The following is a 19,735-nucleotide window of genomic DNA, read 5'->3' on the forward strand; positions in this document are numbered from 1 at the left end:
AAATGGGCCAAAGACATGAACAGATATTTCACCAAGGAAGAGATATGGATGGTGGGTCGCCTGGATGGCTCAGCTGGTTAAGCATCTGTCTTAGGCTCAGGTCATGATCACAGGGTTCTGGGATCCAGCCCTACAACGTTTGCTCCTTACTCAGTGGGGGGGTCTGCTTCTCCTTCTCCCTCTGCTGTCTCCCTGCTGGTGCGTGCTCTCTCTTTCAAATAAATACAATCTTAAAAAAACAAAAACAAAAACTATTAAATAAAAAGAGAGAAACACAGATGGCAAATAAACACATGAAAAGATGTTCAACATCATTAGCCATCAGGAAAATGCAAATTAAAACCACAATGAACTATCACAATACACCTATTAGAACAGCTAAAAAATAAAAGTGATAACACCAAATGCTGGTAAGGATGTAGAGAAACTAGATCTTTTCTATATTCCTGATGGGAATGTAAAGTGGTACAGTCATTCTGGAAAATAATGTGGTAGTTTCTTATAAAACTAAACCTTTACTTACCACAAGACAATGGCAGCCTTGGGGTATATATCCCAAAGAAATGAAATTTATATTCATACAAAACCTGTACAAAGGGACGCCTAGGATCCCTGGGTGGCGCAGTGGTTTAGCGCCTGCCTTTGGCCCAGGGCGCGATCCTGGAGACCCGGGATTGAATCCCACATCAGGCTCCCGGTGCATGGAGCCTGCTTCTCCCTCTGCCTATGTCTCTGCCTCTCTCTCTCTCTCTGTGTGACTATCATAAATAAATGAAAAAAAAATTTTTTTTTAAATAAAAAATCCAATAATTAAAAAAAACAAAACAAAACAAAGGGACGCCTGGGTGGCTCAGTGGTTGAGTGTCTGCCTTTTGCTCAGGGAGTGGTCCCGGGGTCCTGACATTGAGTCCCGCATTGGGCTCCCCGCAGGGAGCCTGCTTCTCCCTCTGCCTGTGTCTTTGCCTCTCTCTTTCTCTGTGTCTCTCATGAATAAATAAATAAAATCTTTAAAAAAAAACTGTACATGAATGCTCCTATCAGCTTCATTTGTAATAGCCCCCCAAACCTAGATATATCATAAGGGCATTATGGTTAGTAAAAGTCGATCTTAAAAGATTTTGTTTCTATAACATTCTTTTTTAAGACTTTATTTATTTATTCGTGAGAGACTCAGAGAGGGAGGCAGAGACAGACGCAGAGGGAGAAGCAGGCTCCCTGTGGGGACTCGATGGCTTGCAGGGCAGGACCCCTGGGATCACGTCCTGAGCCAAAGGTAGACACTCAACCACTGAGCCACCAAGGAGTCCCTTTATATAACATTCTTGAAATGACAAAACAATACAGATGGGGAAGAGATTAGTAATTGCCAGGGCTCAGGGATCAAAGTGGGGGGCGTGTGACTATGAAAGGGTGCCTCGAAGGAGACCCTTTGTGGTGTTGAAACAGTTCTGTACCTTGATTGTGGTGGTGGTTACACAACTGTATTCATGGGATCGAATACCATAGAACTATGCACACGCACACACACACACACACACACACAAATAAAGGCATTATAAAAATTGCTGAAAACTCAATGATAAAATCTGTCATCTGTTTAACAGTATTATACGCATGTCAGTTTCTTTGGTTTTGCTATTGTACTATAGCTATATAACATCATCATTGCGGGCGAGCTGGGGGAAGTGTTTGCAGGGCAGTGTATGCTATCTTTGTCGCTTTTGGGGAGTCTATAATTATTTCAAAATACAGAAGTTTTTTAACATGTATAGCCACACAATTCTATAATACATTCTGCAAGAATGCGTAGGAACAAAGGCATGTATATTAAACACCCTAGAAGAGTAGCCTGTGGGGAGAGGGAGGAGGAGTGGAGCGGATAAAAGGAAATGAACAGCTACATTAATCAGGGACCTCGTGCTGACCAATGGGGACCTTGTGCTGGGAACTGAGGTGATTAACTCAAGTCTTTCTGCACCTGAGGTCCCACAGCCCTGGAAGGGGGTGGGATTGGGGGAGGGGATCAATAATATTAAAGATAAGGTCTTTTTTCAATGCATAACAGACTTTTCCCCTTTTTTCATTAGAAGGCTGGAAGAAGGTTGGAGGTGGAGAGGCAGGAAAGAGGGCCAGAGAGGAGGTTAGAAAGGATGATAGGGTGAGAGAAGGAAGAGAGGGGAGGTTTTAGATAACATTCTTTTCCTGAGGGCTTCAGGCTAGTCTGGGGAGAGAATGGGTCACTATTGCTTAAGCCCTCTGGAGCTCTGAGGCCCCATAGGGGAGGCCTAGATTCCACAAGCTTCTTTGGAGCAGTCCTGGCTCAGATGGACACAATACTCTCCTCTCTGTAGTGGGAACTTGACAGTGCTAAATTTTAGCATCTCCTCTCTTCCTCACTCCCCAACTCCTGCCCCATTTTGGGGAAGGCAGTGCTAATAAAACTAATGCACCAGTTTTAAAGTCTTGCACAAATGAAGTGCACTGCCTTAGCTATAAATGCAGCATGTTTTACTCCTAAGTGTAGACTATGAGGAGGAAGGAAGAATACATGATACAAAAAGAAATAATTGAGGGAGTATGGAAAGGCTTATTGATAAGGACGTTCATAGGGACATTATTTGACCGCAATGAACCATTAGAAACAAGAGAGATGCCCAGTGGTAGACCTGGTTCAAAATGTATGCTATGCTCTTGTGATAGAGTACATTAAAAATGAAGATATGCGAAGATTTTTTTTTTTAGAGATTTCATTTACTTATTCATGAGAGACACAGAGAGAGGCAGAGACACAGGCAGAGGGAGATACCAGCTTCTCGCAGGGAGCCCAATGTGGGACTGGATCACGCCTTGAGTGTGATCAACCACTGAGCCACCCAGGTGCCCCAGTATGCGAGGATTTTTAATGTTACAGAAAAGCGTCTGTAATCTATTGCTATCCTAGGGAAAAGTGACAAAAGAGTATACAATGAATAATCCTTTTTCTAAAAGCCAGGTTTTTTGTTTGTTTTTGGTATTTTTTGTTTTTGTTTTTTAGTAGGCTCTACCACTAACATGGGGCTTGAATTTACACCCTGAGATTAAGAGTTGCATGCTCTACCAACTGAGCCAGCCAGGCACCCCTTTTTCCTAAAAGGTTTAAATGTAAACTATGCATAGAAAAGAGGATAGTCACCAACGTATTAACTCAGTAGACTTAAGATTTGTGAGCTTTATTACATATAAATTCTTTCTCAAAAAAAGTCTTAGAAAATATTAACACAGGCTGCTCTACGGGCCACGCTGGAGTCATTCTGGTCTGGAAGGTGAAATTATGGGTTTGTTTGTTTTTTTAAGGATTTTATTTATTTACGAGAGAGAGAGAGAGAGAGAGAGAGAATGAGTAATGGGAAGGGGCAGAAGGAGACGGAGAGTGTCAAGCAGACTCCTCAAGCCCAGCTTGGGCTGGATCCAAGGACCAAGATCCCGACCTGAGCCAAATCAAGAGTCCCATTCTTAAAGGACTGAGCCACGCAACACCCCAAATTATGGGTATTTTTCATTGTGTTTTCTGTTTTACCCCCCAGGCCAGGGCAGGCTAGGCCCAGGAAGGCCAGGCCAGGCTGGGGAAGAGGCTGACACTTGCCCTCCTGTTTCTCCATCCCCTTGACCAGCCAGCTCTGGCCGGCTCATCCACTTAACACGCCCAAAACTGGTTGTTTCAGGAACCGCCCTGAGAGTGGCTGTTGCTTTCCTGGAAGATAGAGCCAGGATGCACGGGGCTGGAGAGGGACCAGCCAAGGTCACTTGATAAATGCTGGATATTTATAACCCTATCTCTCACCCCTCCCGCAGGTCTGCTTTCGTTTCACTCTCACAGCGTGGCCCACTGCAGGTGAAAGGGACGCAGTGAGCCCTATTTACCGCGGGCGGAGACGTGGGTGGTTTCGTGGAGGGTGGCTCTGAGCTCGGCTCTCACTTGCCTCTTAACTGGAAACAATACTGCTATTGTTGAGAGCTGACCAAGTGCCAGTTGTGTGCCTACATAATTGCACTTCTCACCACAACCCTGTGAGGTCTCCACTATTCTGATGCCCACTTTGCAGATAAGGAACTGGAGGCTCAGAGAGGTTAAGGAGCCCGCCCTAGGTAACACAGCCAGTACGTGGTAGTAGATGTAGGATTCCAACCCCAGCCCGCCGGTTGCAGCCGATAAGCGTGCCCCGTAGGGAAGGGCCCCAGACAGCTGAGGTCCGGCCTCCCAAGGTGAGGGACGGCGCAGCCCCGCAGACCCCGCGGCCTCCTGGGGCTGGCGAGCTGTCGTGGGCTCAGGTCCCGACGCGGGGAGGCGGGCGCAGCGGCGAGAGCGGAGTGGCCGTCCCCGCCCGGGGCGGGTGGCCCGGGGCGAGCCCGAGGGCGCCTCCGGGCAGTTCCCATAAACAGGCACGGGGCGGGGCGGGGCGGGGCGGGGCTTGGCCGCGGCCCCGCATTTCCGGGGACGCCGCGCGGGACGGAGGGTGTTCGCGGGGACAGTCTGCGTCCCTGGGGACTGCGACTGGCCGACCGGGCGGGCGAGGCGAGCCCGGGGGGCGGCCCGGGAAGAGGAGCCGCGCCGCAGCGCAGAGGCGGCCCTGCCGTGGGCGGTGGTTGCGGGGGGGCCGTGACCCTCGCAGGTAGGCGCCGGGGGCGGGCGGTGGGGATCCGAGGCCCCGGGAGGGGGCGGGCGAGGGCTGGGCCGCCGCCCCCGCTGCGCGCCGGGCCGGCTCCCGAGAGGGCGCCACCTGCACGCTCTGATGGGCACCGGCGCCGGCCACTGGGGGAGCTTGTTGCCATGGCAGCGCGGGAGGTTGGGCCCCGGTTCCCATGGCCACCGGGGGCCTCTGCGCGAGAGCTGGTAGGGGTGCCCTGCACCTACTGCTCCCCGCTCCCAACCCCCTCCCCCCTGCCCCCTGCCCCCTGCCCCCTGCTCCCAAATCCGGAATGGAGAGAGAGGCAGCATCCTGGCCCGGGAGGGAAGTCATTTGGGATTTGGAAAAGCCTGGGCCCTTCCTCGAAACGGTCGTGAGGTGGCCTTTGAACTAGGCTTTTGTCATGGCTATTTCTCTCCGAGTGACACGTGGATTTGGGGTTACAAAGGAAAGACGTTGGGATCCTGGAAACGAGGCTGCTCTCGTGGCCACTCTCGAGTCATTCTGGTCTGGCAAAAAGACTCAGAAGCCCTCGATTACCTGGGGAAGGTCATCAGCCCTCTGCTCACATTTTCCGAACCTGAATGTGAGTAGGTAATTTGATTTAGGGATCACAGAGTTCTTATAAGAGTCAAATGCCGCAAGAATGGTGAAGTGCATGATTAAAAATATGTTTTTTTTTTTTTCATTGACGCTTTAGAATTGGAAAAAGTGTAGGGATCTACCAAGTTCCACCTCACTTTCATAAAAACAAACAAACAAACAAAAAAAAACTGGGCCCAGAAAAGTTAAATTATTTCCCAAGGTGACCATGGCCTGGGAAGGTAAGCATTTGAACCCAGTATCCTGACTTGCAGGCCATAGTTGTTGCCTTTGGTGGTTATTTTCCTGAAGTTCAGGGAAATCTGGGATGAGTCTTCTTGCAACCCTAGGGCTCAAGCTTTTGGTGACAGGTGATCTAAAGATGGGACACTGGCAACAGGTGACCTAGAGATGAGCCATGATGGCTGGAGCCTCAGGGAGAGCTAGAAGAGCTCCTCTCCGTCATATGTAGGTCCTGTGCCTTGGGGCTTTTGCTTTAATGTAATATCTGACAGTATTGTCTTAAATAAATCCCCAGCAACCAAGCATTCAGCAACTCTCCAAAATACTGTTTCTTCTGAAGCCAACAAATCTGTTCAGACTGTATGCGCGAGAAACCCTTTGGCCGCCCTAAAGCAGGGAAATGGGACTTCCCACATCAGTGAAGTGCCTTTTCCTTTGAAAAGAAGAGGGAGGTGGGAAAAGAGATCCAGGAAGAAACACTTGAATGAATCATTTGGAAGTGATTCGAGGCAGTCAGCTAGAGCAGGAAACTCATTTATTCATTTATTAAACATTTACTGGGTACCCACTGTTTTCCAAGCCCTGCACTGGGGCAAAAGATGAAAAACCTGCGTCAGGCAGGCCTGGTCCCTAAGCTCAAAGAAGCTTGTAAAAGAGATGGCCAGAGAAGGATGTGATGTGTAAATGAGTGTTTCACTACAGCACAATGAGTGCCTTAATGGAAATCTGAGCACAGTGCGGCAGGAGCCCAGAGGAGTGGCTCCGGAAATCAGCTGAAAACAGCATGAGTCTAGCCTGCACAGCCTGGGAGCACTTCTGGGGCTCTGCCAAGGGGGCCCTGGCCAATACCTTTGTTGGGAGACAAAGGAACAAGTGACTGAAAGTGTCTAGACAAATGTGGACCAGGATGGGGATTCTCTGGAAATGAGTTTTAGGGATCCTGATGAACTATAAACTCTATGAAGGCAGCGACCTTGTCAGTTTGCTTCAGTTTCAGCAGCACTTAACACGTGCACAGGACATATTCACTGAGCGAATGAAAGAAGGGAGGCAGGGAAAAAATGAAGGGGGGAAAAGGAGGAGGAGAGGAAGGAAATAAGGAAGGAAGGAAAGAAAGGGACAGCAACTTATATGATCAAGAGGATGATGGCTATAACTTGAGACAAAACCCTGGTTGAAATTCTAACTATAGGTATGGTACCTGTGTGGGTTCTGGATTCAGATCCGGGTTCTGGTGCTACTCCTGACTTATCACTTGTGTGACCTCAGGAAGTCCCTGAACCTCTCTGTGCCTTGGTTTCTCACCTCAAAAGTGGGGATATATAATTCCTATCTCACTCTGTTGTGAAAATTACATAAATGATTGAACAGAAAAAGCTCAGCACAGTGCCTTCTCAATGAATAGTAAGTACTCAACAAACGTTAGCCTTATACATGTCAACTTTGCTTTAGGTGGAATAGTATGCCAAACAATTCCTATCAAGGTTATAAAACTACTCCAAAATGAGATATAATTTCTTTTTACCTTATAAAGGCTAATTTTGGAAGGTCCCTGTGTCTTCAGATTAGCACACCTCAAAAGAAATGGTTCTTTACCTTTTTTGTGGGGGGAAGGGAACAGTGATCTTTTTGAAATCAGATGAAAGCTCTGATGCCTCTCACTAGAAATAAGATATCATTCTTAGGGTTCACAGCTGCCTGAAGCTCACCCTTGCAACTCATAGGTTGGCATGAAAGAACTAAAGCAGAATTCATAGAGGAAGGGTCTGGGAATAACAAGGTGGGTCTGCTTCACTCAGGAGGTTTATGGGGTCCCTGTGGAAACACAGCTGGAGGAGCGGGGGCTATCCCTATGTAGCTGGGTGGCCCAGGCCCCTTAGAGCCCCTCTTCTGTAGTGATTCTGCTCTGGACAAGGTGGGCCCACTTGGGGCCTCATAGTGTACTCCAGCCCGATGTTTACTTACGAGACATCAGTGTGTTGCTGGGAGTCCTGGGCCAGGGTGTCTGGTGTACAAAATAATTGTTCAAGCATGGATCTTTGCTGTCACCACACCAACTCTGTGAGTGTTATCTCTTGATACCACTGAGTGGTATGGCAGGTGAGGTGTACCCAGCTCCACCATGGCAAAACAGGGCAGTAGTACTGTCTTGGGAACTGCAAGAAATTAGGAGAACCTGCTTGTTCCATCCCCTACCACCCTGATGGGCTTGCCTGTCTTGGCCCACTCTGTAGCAAGCCCTGGAACCAGGAGCAAGGTTATCTCTCTGGGAGAAAGTGGCAGCCACTGGGTGACCTGAAGTTGCCAGGAAACTACAGGGGTCAGAGAGCCCCTCATCTTTGGGAAGGGAGAGCCGCGGGCTTCTGGAAAGGAGGTTAGTTCCATGGGGTGGAGGAAGGGCGCTGGCCCAGGCCTTCTTTCCCTTCATGGGGTGATGGCCAGGAGTCTGGAGCTCAGAGTGGGATTCAAGGAGGAAGAACTTGGTGGCAAATGGGGAAATGACTTCTGGATTTCTTGGGATCATGGGAAGGGAGATGCCTCAGGCCTGATCAGCCAAAATGGAAACAAGCTTTCCTGCATCCTTAGAACATCTACCTCCCACCTATGAGTAGATGCAATGGTTTCAGAGAAGGAGAGTCCCTGAGCAGACCTTGTGCCTTTTCTGGGTGGCAGGTGCCAAGCATCAGCCAGCTCAGTTACCCAGGCCCTCTAGACCCACTTTGTGAGGCGGCCTGCAGGCGCAGACAGACAGCCCCTCCTGAACTTGGGTTGAGGGCAGGGGAGTGACAGTGGCAACTTCATGTTCTACCGTGTCAGGACAGGGACAGGTTGAGCCCTGCCGGTTACACCACAGTCTTGTGGGGCAGGGGGATCCCCTCCCAGGGAGTGGCCAACTCAGGCCCCAACAGGCCCCAGCAGTGCTGGCACTGGAGCGGGTAGCAGGCTTTTCGCCACAGCAGGCGCAGCCAGGGCCTGGGCCGGGCAGGCCGGTTCTTTCTCCCTTTGAGAGTTGCAGACTCAGCACCGGGTTTGCAGGAGGTGGCTGTATCCAAGCAGAGAGGCCAGAAGGGGGTCCTTGGGGTTGAGCACATAAGATGGTTAAGAGTCACCAAGGTTGTGGCAACTTTCAGATAGGTGAGGTGAGCTGCCTCCTTAGGAAGCATGGTTCTGCTCGTGGAGCAGTCACTATGTGCCTCCCCGCCAGTCCCTGTATGTCAAGGACTCATCAGTTCTGCTCAGCCCTGGGAGGGACTGCTGGTGTTCCCATCTCACAGATGAGGAAGATGAGGTTTAGGGACATTGTGTGGCTTGCTCAGAGTCCACAAAGTAATGAATGGTGCTGAGACTCTTCTTTTGACAGGAGAACTGTGTGCTTTGAACTGATGATCCTACCACCTACCAGAGCAAGAAACCGAGGGACTAGTGGAAGGGTCAGAACAGAGTGGGGATCTGAGATGAAGCCATTTCCATGTATTGCCAGGCTCTAGTTAAAAGCTGCCCATGAAATCTAAAGGCAGTGTTCGCACTGACCCTGTGAATGCCCTGTGTTGCAGAGGGCGCTGCCCCCAGGAGGCTCCTAGCCTCCAGGATCTGGAAGTCATTGGTGGACGTAAAAGCATACACAGCATGTGCCGGCTGGTGTCACTTCCTCATCAAAATGTATTGATGCAGCAGCTGAGCCACTGCCTAGCCTCTGGGGATGAGACACCAGCAGTGTGCCCAGCTGGGGGGTGGGGGGGAGCTACAGCTGCAGGTTGGCATCAGGAGGGCCCAGGGCTATGAGGGGTGGTGGCCCGGGGCCAAGGCCCAGGGAGCTGGACCACAGCCAATGCGTGTCTGAGGCCTGGCTAGGCAGCCTGCCAGCAGAACCCGGGATGGGGAGGAGCACCGTGCCACTCCAGAGGGGGGTGGATGGGACCTCTGGGTTCAGGCTCCACTGGGCTTGGCAGGAGGCCCCTCCCCCCATGGCCACAAACAAAGCAATTACTCCCAGAGTAGAATTGTGGGAGTTGGAAAGCAAGGTTGCCCTGGGTGGGAATGAGAGCAGGCAGGCCTGGCCAGGGGCCGCCTGGCAGGAGCCATCCATGCCCAAGGACGTGGCCGGCCTGCACTTGGCCCGGACCTGTACCTATAGATGATTAATGAATATCGATTGCTTGGGAAGCAGGCTGTGTCCTGACCATTCCACCGCCAGCACCTGCCCTATGCCTGTGTCCACTGCTGTATTCCTTGGTGCTAAGCAGGTTGGAGAGGCAATGGGTATGTGTGTTCATTTGCTTTATATTTTTACCCTCACTTCCCTTTATTTTCTTCTCCTCTTGTAGTCTCTTCATTCTCTTCCTCTTCTGGAACTCTTCTCTTTTTTTAAAAGATTTTATTTAGAGGGGACAGAAAGAGAAAATCCCAAGCAGACTCCATGCTGAGCCTGGAGATGGACACAGGGCTTGAATCCCATGACCCTGAGGTTATGACCTGAGCCAAAATCAAGAGATCCTTAACTGCCTGAGCCACCCAGGAGCCCCTGTAGGTCTTCTCATTTTGTTCTTCTCCCACCTGATACTACAGGTGAGGTTTTTTGTTTGTTGTTTTTTAACCTTCCGGCTTCTTTGTGTTTTGTTTTTTAAAGATTTTATTTATTTATTCATGAGAGACACAGGCAGAGGGAGAAGCAGGCTCCCTGTGGGGAGCCAGATGTGGGACTTGATCCCAGAACCCTGGGATCATGACCTGAGCTAAAGGCAGATGCTCAACCACTGCACCACCCAGGCATCCCTGTTTTTTGTTTTTATTTTTTCCCATGATAACAGGCATAAGATATGAATTTACATATAGGAAAATGCACTGATCTTAAGTGTACAGCTCAAAACACGTTAACATTTGTATACACTTTGAAACCAACACCCAGATCAAGACAGAGGATATTCTGGTCATCCCTAAAGTTTCCTTGTCTGCCCACTAGGCATGTGCCCCCAAGTCCAAACATCTCTCACCATCGAGAAGTTTCATTTGGCCCCTTTGTATGTATTCTCGTGTATATTTTACCTCTCATTTGTGTGCTGCTATATTTCTTGTGTGTGTGTGTGTGTGTGTGTGTGTGTGTGTCTGTGTGCCAGAGAGAGGGAGAGAAAGGGAGAGACAGAGAGAGAAGGGGGGGATGGGAAGGGTGAGGGCTGTGTGAGTGTGGATGGGGAGGGTGAGGGTCAAGCTTGACAGCTTCATCTTGCTGACCGGGGGCATGGAAGCCTTGCTTTTCTCTTCATCTCTTTTTATGCTGTCTTTCCAAGCTGCCCCTGAGCTCTTTATAAACCCCAATGTTCTGGCTGAGAAAGACTTGCCTACATCCAAGAGAGGCAAAGGGGAACAGGAGAGACAGCGTTGGCTTGGGAACCACTCTTTAGCCCACAGGAAGTCAGCTCAAATGAGGTTTTCCTCAGTCGTCCTCCTGTTTTTTCCAGCCCGGGGAGAACAAATTAGCACGCTAACGGAATACAGGGGAGCCCACAGGGCCAAGGTTGCCATACTTCGGGCACAGATTGGAGGGCACTTCTGCAGGCCAAGAGTTGGTCCCTCGTTTTGTCGGCCCTGCTAGAGTGCCATGCTAGGCAGCGGGGTTCCAGAGACATGACTGGTCACGGGCCTCAAGAGGCCACTACCTGCTTGGCATAAGATGTACTTGAAGCATTTGAGCAGCCATGAGCCGGGTATAATTAAACACCAAGCGAGGCCACATCAGCCTCTGCCTCCTCTCCTTGGGGATGAGCCGAGCAGCCAGACAACCCATGTGTTGCCAAGACACTAGAGCAAACCAGCCTTGCTGCCATTTGGGGAGCTAGCTGATGCAGAGATGCAGGCGCTCAACAATGACTAATTGAACATGTGCCACTCACCACTCACCCTGTATGGGTAAGAATGGTAAGCAGAAGCTGAAAGGAAATGCTATAGCTAGTACCTTGATTTCAACAAGATTTCTTGCATCTTTTTTTTTCATAATATTCTTGTGGATAATATGGAGAAATGTGGGCTGAGGAGTGCAGTTAGGAGGACACATGGTTCTTGTTCAACTTACAAAAGATATTGCTCAGTTTCAACCCTGATAGAGATCTCCAGTGGCACTGGGCTCTGCTTTGGGCCCCGTCTTTTCTTTTCTTTCTTTCTTTTTTTTCTTTTTTTTAAATTTCATTTATTCATGAAAGACACACAGAGAGAGGCAGAGACACAGGCAGAGGGAGAAGTAGGCTCCCCTAGGGGAGCCCAATGTGGGACTCCATCCCAGGACCCCAGGACCATGCCCTGAGCCAAAGGCAGATGCTCAACCACTGAGCCAACCAGGTGCCCTGCTTTTGGCCCCATCTTACCCAATTAACCCCCCAAAACTTACAAAACACTGATATAAAACACCTATAACTTTTCTATATTAACTAATTGTTAAAACTTTGTGGCAGTCACACTCACTGTAACACACACACTTATTTTTGCTGAATCATTTGAAGGTAGGTTGCAGACATCATGATCCTTCACCTCTACAAACCAGCAGGCATCTCTAAAGGATGATAACATTCTCCTGAAACCACAATGCCATTATCATACCAAAGAAAATGAGCAGTATTATAGGCCTATCAAGGCCCATAATATCTAAGACACAGTACATCCTAACATTTTCCCCAATTCTGAATGGCTTTCTTTTTTCTCTTTCAAGATTCCATCAGTGTTCACATATTTCGTCTAATTATCATGTCTTTTTAGTTTCTTGACCTAAAATAGTTCCTGTGTCTTTTTTATCTTTAACTGGATTGACTTTGAAGAGTCCAAGCTAGTTGTCTTGCAGAATACTGGATCTGATTGTGTCCTTATCATTAGATCTGGGTTAAACACTTTTGCCAGAAGAGCTCCAAGGACTGATGATATTGTGTATTTCTTATTGCATCATACCAGGAGATAAATGGTGTCAGGCAGTCACATTACTGGTGATGCTACTTATTTTTTCAAAGATTTTATTTATTTATTTGAGATAGGAGAGAACATGAATGAGGGGAGAGGAGAGGGAGAAGCAGATTCCCTGCTGAGCAGGGAGCCTGCAGGGTTTGATCCCAGGACCCTGGGATCATGACCTGAGCTGGAGGTAGACGCTTAACTGGGCCACCCAGGTGCCCCTGGTGATGCTACTTTAGACCATTTAGTTAAGAAAGTGGCTACCAGAGTTCTCCGTCAGAGATACATTTTCCCTTTGGTAATTAGTAAGTCACTTACTTGTAGGACAGACTTTGAGATCTTATTCATATGTTTCCCAAAAACCTACCCAGTGATTTAGCATCCATTGATTGATTACCCTTGCTTGAATCCAGACTTTCTGAAGTCTTCTCTTTCTTCTACATTTATCAGCCAACAGTCCTCTATAAAGGAAAGCTGCCTTTCTACCTCTTTTCTTTCTGTTTTCCTGAGTTTAACTGCGGACTAATGGATTGTTTTATTTTGATGCATTAGAACCCATTACTTTAGTATGCTTTTTGATTCTCAAATTATCTTGTTTAGTCATCAAGCTGGGCCTATATCTTTTTGATATGACCCCATTAGTCTTTAATTACTTCCTTGCTTTTGGGCCCAACAAAATGTCCCAGGCTCGCCTTCCCCAAGGAGACCTGGTACCTTTTTTTTTTTTTAATTTTTAATTTATTTATTTTTACTTTTTAATAATAAATTTATTTTTTATTGGTGTTCAATTTGCCAACATACAGAAAAACACCCAGTGCTCATCCCATCAAGTGCCCCCCTCAGTGCCCACTACCCAGTCACCCCCACCCCCCGACCTGGTACCTTTTATTGGAGAGTAGGTACTAGGTCTGCTCACCTAAAATTTTTTTTTAAGATTTTATTTATTTATTCATGAGAGACAGAGAGAGAGAGAGAGAGAGAGGCAGAGACACAGGCAGAGGGAAAAGCAGGCTCCATGCAGGGAGCCCGACGCGGGACTCGATCCCAGGTCTCCAGGATCAAATCCCAGGCTGCAGGCAGCACTAAACCACTGCACCACCAGGGCTGCCCTGCTCACTTAAAATTTTAAAAAATATTTTATTTTTAAGTAATCCATACACCCAACAGGGTTGAGTTTACAACCCCAAGATCAAAAGCCTCATGCTCTATTGACTGAACCAGCCAGGCAACCTGACACCAAATATTTATATCAATGACTCGAATAAAGGCTAAGAAATTATCAAATTTATTGATGATTTAAACTGGGAAGGGAAGCTGAATTCTATGATAATAGAATAAATACTCAAAATGATCTGAATAGGATGAAATCTGGACCAGAACCAGTAGATTTAAAGGAGATCCTTTAAATATGAAGTCCTGTGCTTAGGTTGAAAACGTTAATTGCATAATTTGAGGTTTTGGGGGAACTCTTTACTAGATCAAGGTTGATATTGAAAAGTAGCTCTGGTTGTTAGTTGACATGAGCCAGCAATATTTCATGACTTATATTCATTCATTCGTGTAATCAGTACTTACTGAGGGTCTACCGTATGCCAGGCACTATTGGCTTGGGCCATGTTAATTAACTAGCCCAAGAGGCAAAAATTCCTGCCTTCCTCAGTCAACATTTTTGGTGCTGGAGGATGGGGGCGGGTGGGGATTTCTGGGAATAATGAAAAACCACAACAAAGGTGATGAGATGCTTTGAAAAAAAATTTCTCAGTGTAAAGGGACTATGGGGGGGGGAGTTCAGATTCTTCAAGAAGATGGTCTCTGAGCAAAGATTTGAAGGAAGCAAGGGACTCAATCATGTGGCTGTCTGAGGGTAGAGTGCTCTAGGCAGAGGGAGTAGCCAGCACAAAGGTCTTAAAAGGAGTGGTTGGAAGTGTGTCTGAAGTAGAGTGGGTAGGAGGAGAGCAGTGGAGGTGAGGATGACATAGGGCCTTGTACACCACTGTACATCTTTGGCTTTTATTCTGAGTGAGACAGGGAATCTTGGAGGGTCTTGAGCAAAGGAATACCATGATCTTACCGGTTTTGAAAGACTCTGGTTGCTGCATTGAGACTAGGTCGCAGGGGAGCAGAGGTGGCAGCAGAGACAGCACTTAGGAGGACCTTACAGTAACCAGAAGAAAGAGGGCTGAGAGTAACACCCCTGCCCCTCTTCTGGGAGGTGGTAAATGGTCAGATTATGGATTTACATCGGTCAGATGTAAGGAAATGAGAGGAAACAAAGTCATAAGGTTTTTAGCCTGAGCAACTTGAAGATGGACTTAGCATTAAATGAGATGGAGAAAGCTCACAGAGGAGGAACTCATTTTGGGGAGAGAGAGAAAAGGGTTCAGGAGCTTAGTGTAGGACATATTGGATATAAGATGCCTGTCAGACAAGACAGCCCCATAGAAATGTTGAGGCCATCTGGAGTTCAGGACAGAGATCCCGGCTGCAGATAGAAGCTTGGGTATATTTGGCTACAGATTGACACCATTATTAATAGAGGAAAAGTGTCCAAGGCTTGCAATGCTAGAACTCCAGGCGGTTGTTACTGCCCACATCCCGTGTGGAATTCTGCGTCCAGGGCTGGGAGCGCCTTTATAAAAGGGGTGCTACTAGCCTGTACCATGTCCACAGGGGGGGTGTTGGGATGGTGGAGATACAGAAATCATGGAACCTGAGGAAGCCTGATTTAGGAGAGGGGACCTGGGGCCTTGTGGAATCTGATAGCCACCCTGTGGGAGAGAAGGTGTTGAGCCCTGGGGGTAGGGTGAGAGGAAAAGAGCTCTGAGGAGACTAGTTTTGGCTGGTTGTGAAGAGGAACTTTCCAGCCAATTCTGGGAGAACCCTCACCACTGTCATTGAAATGACTAGCCTAGCGGAGGTTTTCAAAATTACCTTTGACTTGAAGTGCAGGAAGAATTAAATTTTACTGCCATCCTGTGCGACTTTAGGAAAAGTCAAAACAGGTTTCCCAACACTTTCTACACTTTCTGATCTTCAGGGATCACTGCACTTAGATATTTGCTATTCTTTTTAATGCTGATAGGGACCCGCTAGGTGGTCCAGGCTGCTGGTTGACAACCTTCCCCCCCCCCCCGCCCCCATCTCAGCAGAACTAAGCGCCACCCCTGAGGATGTTAGGAGCCCCGAAGATTGGGGGTGGTTGGACCTTCCCTATTTTATTTATTTTATTTTATTTATTTATTTGAGAGAGGCAGAGACACAGGCAGAGGGAGAAGCAGGCCCCTGCAGGAAGCGCGATGCGGGACTCGATCCCGGGACTCCAGGATTACGCCCTAGGCCAAAGGCAGACGCGCAACCACTGAGCCACCCAGGCGTCCGGGACCTTAACCTCTTCTAAGTGGGGGTGCCTGTGGGATTCCACTCCAGCCTGTGGGAGTACCTTCCCCGACGGGCAACCTGCAGGCTGTGGAAGTCAGACGTCCTCTGCAGCACAGTACAAGCAGTTATCCCACTTAAGCTAAACTTGCCCCGCTCCCCACCCCCCACCCATGGTTCGGTTTCGTCCGGACAGAATTCTAGACGTGGATGACCCCGTAGTGAACGCCCCGCCAAGACCCAAGGTGGGTTGACGCAGAAGCAACTAGCCTGGTCGTCAGTCCGGACTCGGACGATTCATTTGGTCACGGGCGAGCGGGTGCCCGGGGCACCAGCCGGGGCGGGGGCGGGGGCGGGGGCGTGGATGGAGACCGAGGCCGGAACCCTCGGGAGGCGCCCGCGCCCAGGGAGTCAGACCCACACGTTTTCCCAACCCCGCGCTCAGGGGGTCGCGGGGGGGCGGCGGGAGCGAAGGAGGCGGGCCAGCTCCCCGCGGCCTCGGCGGCGACCGCTCGCGGGGCCCCTCGGGCCTCCGGCTCCCCGAGCGCGGGGGGAGGGGCGGGGCGCGCCGCCGACTTCCTCCTCGGGCCGGGGCTCCGCGCTCGCCGACCTGGCCGTCACGTGACCGCAGCTCCGCCCCCGCCCCGCCTCCCCAGGTCCGCGGGCGGGGCTGCGGCCGTGAAGCGAGTCGAGCCACCTGAGCCGGAGCCGGGAGGACGCCGCCGCTCCCCGCTGTCCCGAGCGCCGCGATGGGCCGGGGGAGCCGCCCGCCCGCCCCGCGGGGTGCGCTGCCGCCCCGGCCGCCGCCGCTGCTCCTGCTGCTGCTCCTCGTGCTGCTGCTGCCGCTGCCGCCGCCGACTCCGGCGCTCGTCCCTCGGATCAGCCTGCCGCTGGGTGAGCGCTGGGGCGACCCCGCGGGGGCGCGTGCTGGGCTCGGGGGCCGGGGGGAGGGGAGGCGGACGTGACAAAGGAGCGAGGCGGGAGGGGGCCTGTCGGAGGCTCGGGGGTCCGTGAGCACCCCTCCTCGTCTCAGCGCTGCGGAGAGGGAGAGAGAAGGGAGGGCAGCTGTGGGGCCGCGGGCCCCTTTCTTCCCTTCGTTGGTGGGCGCGGAGGGGGTCTTCCGCCCGCCCTGGGGTCCGCGCTCGCCCCTCAGCAGGGCGTCCTTTTCGGCGGTGGCGCCCCACCCCCCGGCGCTGGCTGCCCGCTGGTCCGCCTGCCCATCTGCTGGTCTTTGATGCTGACCAGAGCCAGCCGCGGTGCCGCCCCGAGGGCGTCTGGGGTGGAGGGGGCCGTGCTTGCCGTCCCATAAACACCGGGGTTCTGGTGTTACAGCAAGTCGCAGCAGGACTCCCGAGCCACAGCAGGACAGGAGTCCCATCGTCCCCCCCCAGCCCTTCACCCTGGCCTACGGGCGCAGGGCCGGCCCGAACACAGTGCGATCCCCCCGGGGGTGGGGCCGGCTCTGAGACTCCTAGGGCCTGGGAGAGTCTCCTGGCAGCACCCTCCTCATTGGCGAGGTCTCTCACCTGGTGCTCTTGCCTGCTCCTGTGGCCACTGGCTCTCCCCTCTCCCTATCTCTTTACATCTTGTTGCTTCTCCAGCTCCTCTTTGAAATCAGAGGGACCTGGATTCCAAGCCCATTTCTTCTGCTGGGCAACTAATGCCCTTCTCCCTGTGTCTCAGTTTGCTCATCTGCAAAATGGGCACAATCGTAGGTACATTGCAAGGCTATCTTGGAGATTTCATGAAACTAGATGAGTTCTGTGGGCACAAACTTTATAGGGGCTCAGTAGGTGTTTCTCCAAGCCCTTTACTTTGTTAGTTGTCACACTGTGAGAATTAGAATAAAAGATGTGTAAATTACTATTCTTTTTTCTTAAAGATTTTATTTATTTGTTCATGAGAAACACAGAGAGGCAGGCAGAGACGCAGGCAGAGGGAGAAGCAGGCTCCCCGGATTCCAGGATCAGGACCTGAGCCGAAAGCAGACGCTCAACCGCTGAGCCATCCAGGCGTCCCTAAAAGACATACAAATTAGAGGCTACAGATTAAAAGTGTACCAGACTTCCTTCTCTTTAGTACATCCTCACCCCTGAAGACATTCTGTGTAAGAAAAGAGAGGGTAGCAGAATCAGCACGAAGCTGAACTCAGGGTCCTTGTGGCCCTGAATAACCGGGTCTGAAGTATTGCAAAGACCGTGCACAGAAGATAGCCTGGGTTCAAATCCTGATTCCACCACTTAGTAGTAACCATGTGACCTTGAGCAAGCTACTTAACCTTCCTAGCCCTTGGTTTCCTCATCTTTAAAATGGTATAATAATAGCATATACCACAAGGTTGTGAGGATTAAATCAGTCTGTGTTTGAAAAGTCCTTAGGACAGGGCTTGGTACATAGAAACCGCTCAATAAGTGTTAGCTGCCATCGTTGTTATGTGTTAAGCACAGGCTTCATTCTTGCACATCCTGCACAGAGCCAGGGTACTGCCTGGGGTGGGGGTGGTGCTGGTGTGTTGGTTTGACCACAGTCCCATGGGTGCTCCATCTCATTGTCTGAGGATAAACAAGTGTATCCAGACTTAGGCCTACTGCCTTGCTATTTTCTCAGTTGTGGCCACAACTCCCTTTGTCCTTAGACCCTCTTGGCTCTGGGAAGAAGGAAGGTAAGTACAATGCTAAATCAGATGCTCTCATGGTCTCCACTTATGACCCTGGGCCAGCTCACAGGGCCAGCAGGTCTTGTGTCCACTGAGCCACAAGTTCACCTGTTGGGACTGGCAGAGATACAATGCACAGAGGTGCCCCCTTGAGAGCTTCAAAGGGCCTAGAAACAAAGTTGATACTCTGCTCTCAAAGCTGTAGCTCCTAGAGAAGCCCCTTTGCTGCATTTTTGAGACTGGGTTGGCCCAGAGGGAGTCCCTTTTTCTTGTCCCCCCAAAGCCCTGGAAGGTGAGCAGCACCCACCACCTGAACTTGTGAGCACACATCCATGCTTTACTGATATGCACCACACCCCAGAATGCTGGCCTCCCTAGACTTCCTCCTGGCCCTTGATACTGGAAGCCCCAGAGGGGAATGCCCTTGTGACTAAGAGGTTCACTTTCTGAGGGTGGCCACAGGCAGTTTCCTGCTTCATCCTTGGGGGCTTGTTAGATGTTCCTGGCAGTATGCCTATCCTGGGTAGGCCCGAGGTGACCATGGGGACTCTGGGCACCAGGGCCATGGCCCCTCCCTCACAGAACAGGGAGAGAGGCATAGAGGAAGAGACCGCACCCCCCTTTCTGCTACCTATCCTCTGCTGAATTCCCTCCTACTCAAGCTCCCCAAGGGCCTGGATACCTAGGGACAGTGAGTTATGTCTGTGGTTTGAAACAAAATCTCTAGAAGTGGAGCATCCAGTTTATGTGTGGGGTCCTTCCTATGGAAGCCTCATTACTTCATGAATCTGCAGCAGATTCCTGGGACCATGGGGAGGGGAGCCCCCATTTGTGGTCTCATTCAGTGGCTGACAGGGGAAGGAGACTAGGGACTCCAGGGCCAGCTGGACCAGCAAGAGGCCTTACAGGGAAGTTACTTGTCTCTGTGGAAGGAATGCTTTAAAGAAGTGTATGGAATTTTGGTTCTCTTGCATTGGAAAGTGCAGTCTGAAGTTCCAGGACCGAAGGCCCAAAAGGGGAGAGATGCCGAGTGGAAATAATGGCCCTCGGTGTGCAAGCTGCAAGGCCAGTGCCTCCTAGCTTGGCCGAGTGGAAAGAAACAAAGCAAGCCTGCTCCTCATGAAAATCTTATTGAGTTCCCTTATTTGGGCAATTAAAAGGAGTTATTAATTTCCCCCTGCCCCAGAAGTGCCTGTCTGGAAAGATCTGGACACAGTGTTTCTAAACCAGATTGGAAGTAAATCCATAGGCCTTGTAAACTACAGTCAACAAAATCCTATTGAGC

The 19,735-nt window shown here is 50.3% G+C and overlaps 1 protein-coding gene across 2 annotated transcripts in view; it reads left to right on the plus strand.

Moving 5' to 3' along the window:
* SEMA4B (semaphorin 4B) overlaps positions 1-19,735 on the plus strand; it is a 62,220-nt gene that overhangs the window by 21,070 nt on the left and 21,415 nt on the right. The window contains exons 1-2 of one of the 2 annotated variants that reach the window (XM_025437117.3): positions 4,525-4,649; positions 16,451-16,688. The exons of the other annotated variant lie outside the window; for it this stretch is intronic. Of the exons in view, the coding sequence (XP_025292902.1) occupies positions 16,544-16,688 (145 nt within the window). The 5' untranslated portion in view covers positions 4,525-4,649; positions 16,451-16,543. Of the gene's footprint in view, positions 1-4,524; positions 4,650-16,450; positions 16,689-19,735 lie in introns of those variants that run through there. 2 annotated transcript variants of the gene reach the window in all.

Source organism: Canis lupus, chromosome 3 (genome assembly GCF_003254725.2).
Source record: "Canis lupus dingo isolate Sandy chromosome 3, ASM325472v2, whole genome shotgun sequence".
NCBI lineage: Eukaryota > Metazoa > Chordata > Mammalia > Carnivora > Canidae > Canis > Canis lupus.